Source organism: Prenolepis imparis, unplaced genomic scaffold (genome assembly GCF_030444845.1).
Source record: "Prenolepis imparis isolate NDT839.2.m4 unplaced genomic scaffold, iyPreImpa1.0 SCAF_277, whole genome shotgun sequence".
In the NCBI taxonomy this organism is placed as follows: Eukaryota; Metazoa; Arthropoda; class Insecta; order Hymenoptera; family Formicidae; genus Prenolepis; species Prenolepis imparis.
Genome location: NW_028141435.1, coordinates 1 through 1,595, shown reverse-complemented (window position 1 = coordinate 1,595; position 1,595 = coordinate 1). Strand labels below are relative to the sequence as shown.

The 1,595-nt window shown below is 29.3% G+C and overlaps 1 protein-coding gene across 1 annotated transcript; it reads left to right on the top strand.

The window, feature by feature from the left end:
• Positions 1–1,022: 1,022 nt before the first annotated feature.
• LOC145948201 (uncharacterized) lies at positions 1,023–1,516 on the top strand (the record flags this gene model as incomplete). Its single annotated transcript, XM_083057938.1, has 2 exons — positions 1,023–1,251; positions 1,339–1,516. Coding segments are annotated over exons 1-2 (407 nt in total), but the record flags the coding sequence as incomplete, so codon positions are not given.
• Positions 1,517–1,595: the final 79 nt, after the last annotated feature.

The window sequence follows — 1,595 nt, the reverse complement described above, 5'->3', positions numbered from 1 at the left end:
GCGTTACTTCTTTTTCCTGGTATGTACTAAATGTTGCACGTAAAAATTTATTAAGATCATTATCTTCCTATTTATCTATTCGTTCCTTGTGACACATTTCTTTTTATTACAACACTAACCTATTTTTTCAATAAAATACTTTGTCATTTTTATAGGTTATATTACACTTGATCTCAAATGTTTAATATTGTATGTATTTATTTATCAATGAGAGGTGGTAATATTATAATGTAGGATAACACTATAAACATTTCACTAAATAATAAGTATTAATAAAAGGTAAATGTTCAATTTGTTTTTATTAAATTTTAAGAAACATATGCATGCACCTATTAATATATTTGATTTTTTGCTTATAAACACAAAATATACAGTCGCATACTCAACTTTAAATGAATTACTTTTTAATTATATGAATTGTAATGTTTAATATATTTTATTTTGGGCTATAGATCTTCATGAAAAGAAAATTATATGCTCAGGCTTCTAAAGCCAATGCTAAACGTTTCCGTGAAGCTGAAATTGAGGATCAATTGATTGAGATGGAAAATATATTAAATGGAGCATGCTCTAATCCCTCTCATGTTTTACCTGCTGTGCACATTGAAGAAAACCATAATGTTCAGGATAATGATTTAATTGTAGAAGACGTATTACATAATCCACCAAATCATGAAATTGAAGATGCTGAATATAGTGAACACAGCAGTAGTGATGAAGCAGAAAACGAATGTAATATTGAATATTTGAGAAATCGTCCTATTAATGACATAGAGGCATATTTATTGAACTTTTTAACAGAATGGGGTGTTCGAGATGTATCATTCAAAAAAATGGATAAGCTTTTAGCAGGATTGCGAGTTATTTTCCCTGGTTTGCCAAAATCATATAAAACAATTCTTCATACTCTTCGTACTGTGAATATTAAAGAAGTTGGTCAAGGTCTAATGTGGTATAAGGGTATAAAAGTTAACCTTGATGAAATATTAACTGAAGACTATTTGCAAAATAAAAATCAAATTATGGATATTAATATCGATGGTGTTCAATTATATAAGAGTGCAGATGATCAATTTTGGCCAATTTTAGGTTGCCTTAATGGTGACAAATTTCCTTTTATAATCGGTGTATGGTATGGGCATTCAAAGCCTGATGATTTAGAAGGATATTTATCGGATTATATTGAAGAAGTTAAAAATTTGACTATTAATGGTTATGAATTTAATGGTGAAAATATTATTTTTAGTATAGGTAATTATATTTTAGATGCCCCAGCTAGACAATTTATTAAGGGCATTCACAATCATAACAGTACATTTTGCTGTGAAAAATGCACAGTTAAAGGTGTTAGACATAGAAATCGTCAAGTGTTTTTATATGATAATGCATCTCTACGTACGGATGAATCATTTAAAAACAGAAATCAACCAGAACATCATAAGTACACTTCACCTTTAGAACGAAATTTACAATGTGGAATGGTGTCCACGTTCAGACTTGATCCGATGCATCTCGTGTATGCAGGAATTTTTAAGCGATGGTTACAGTTTCTCTTTGGAATCATTGTAACAATGGGCAAAATTAATAACAGAGCT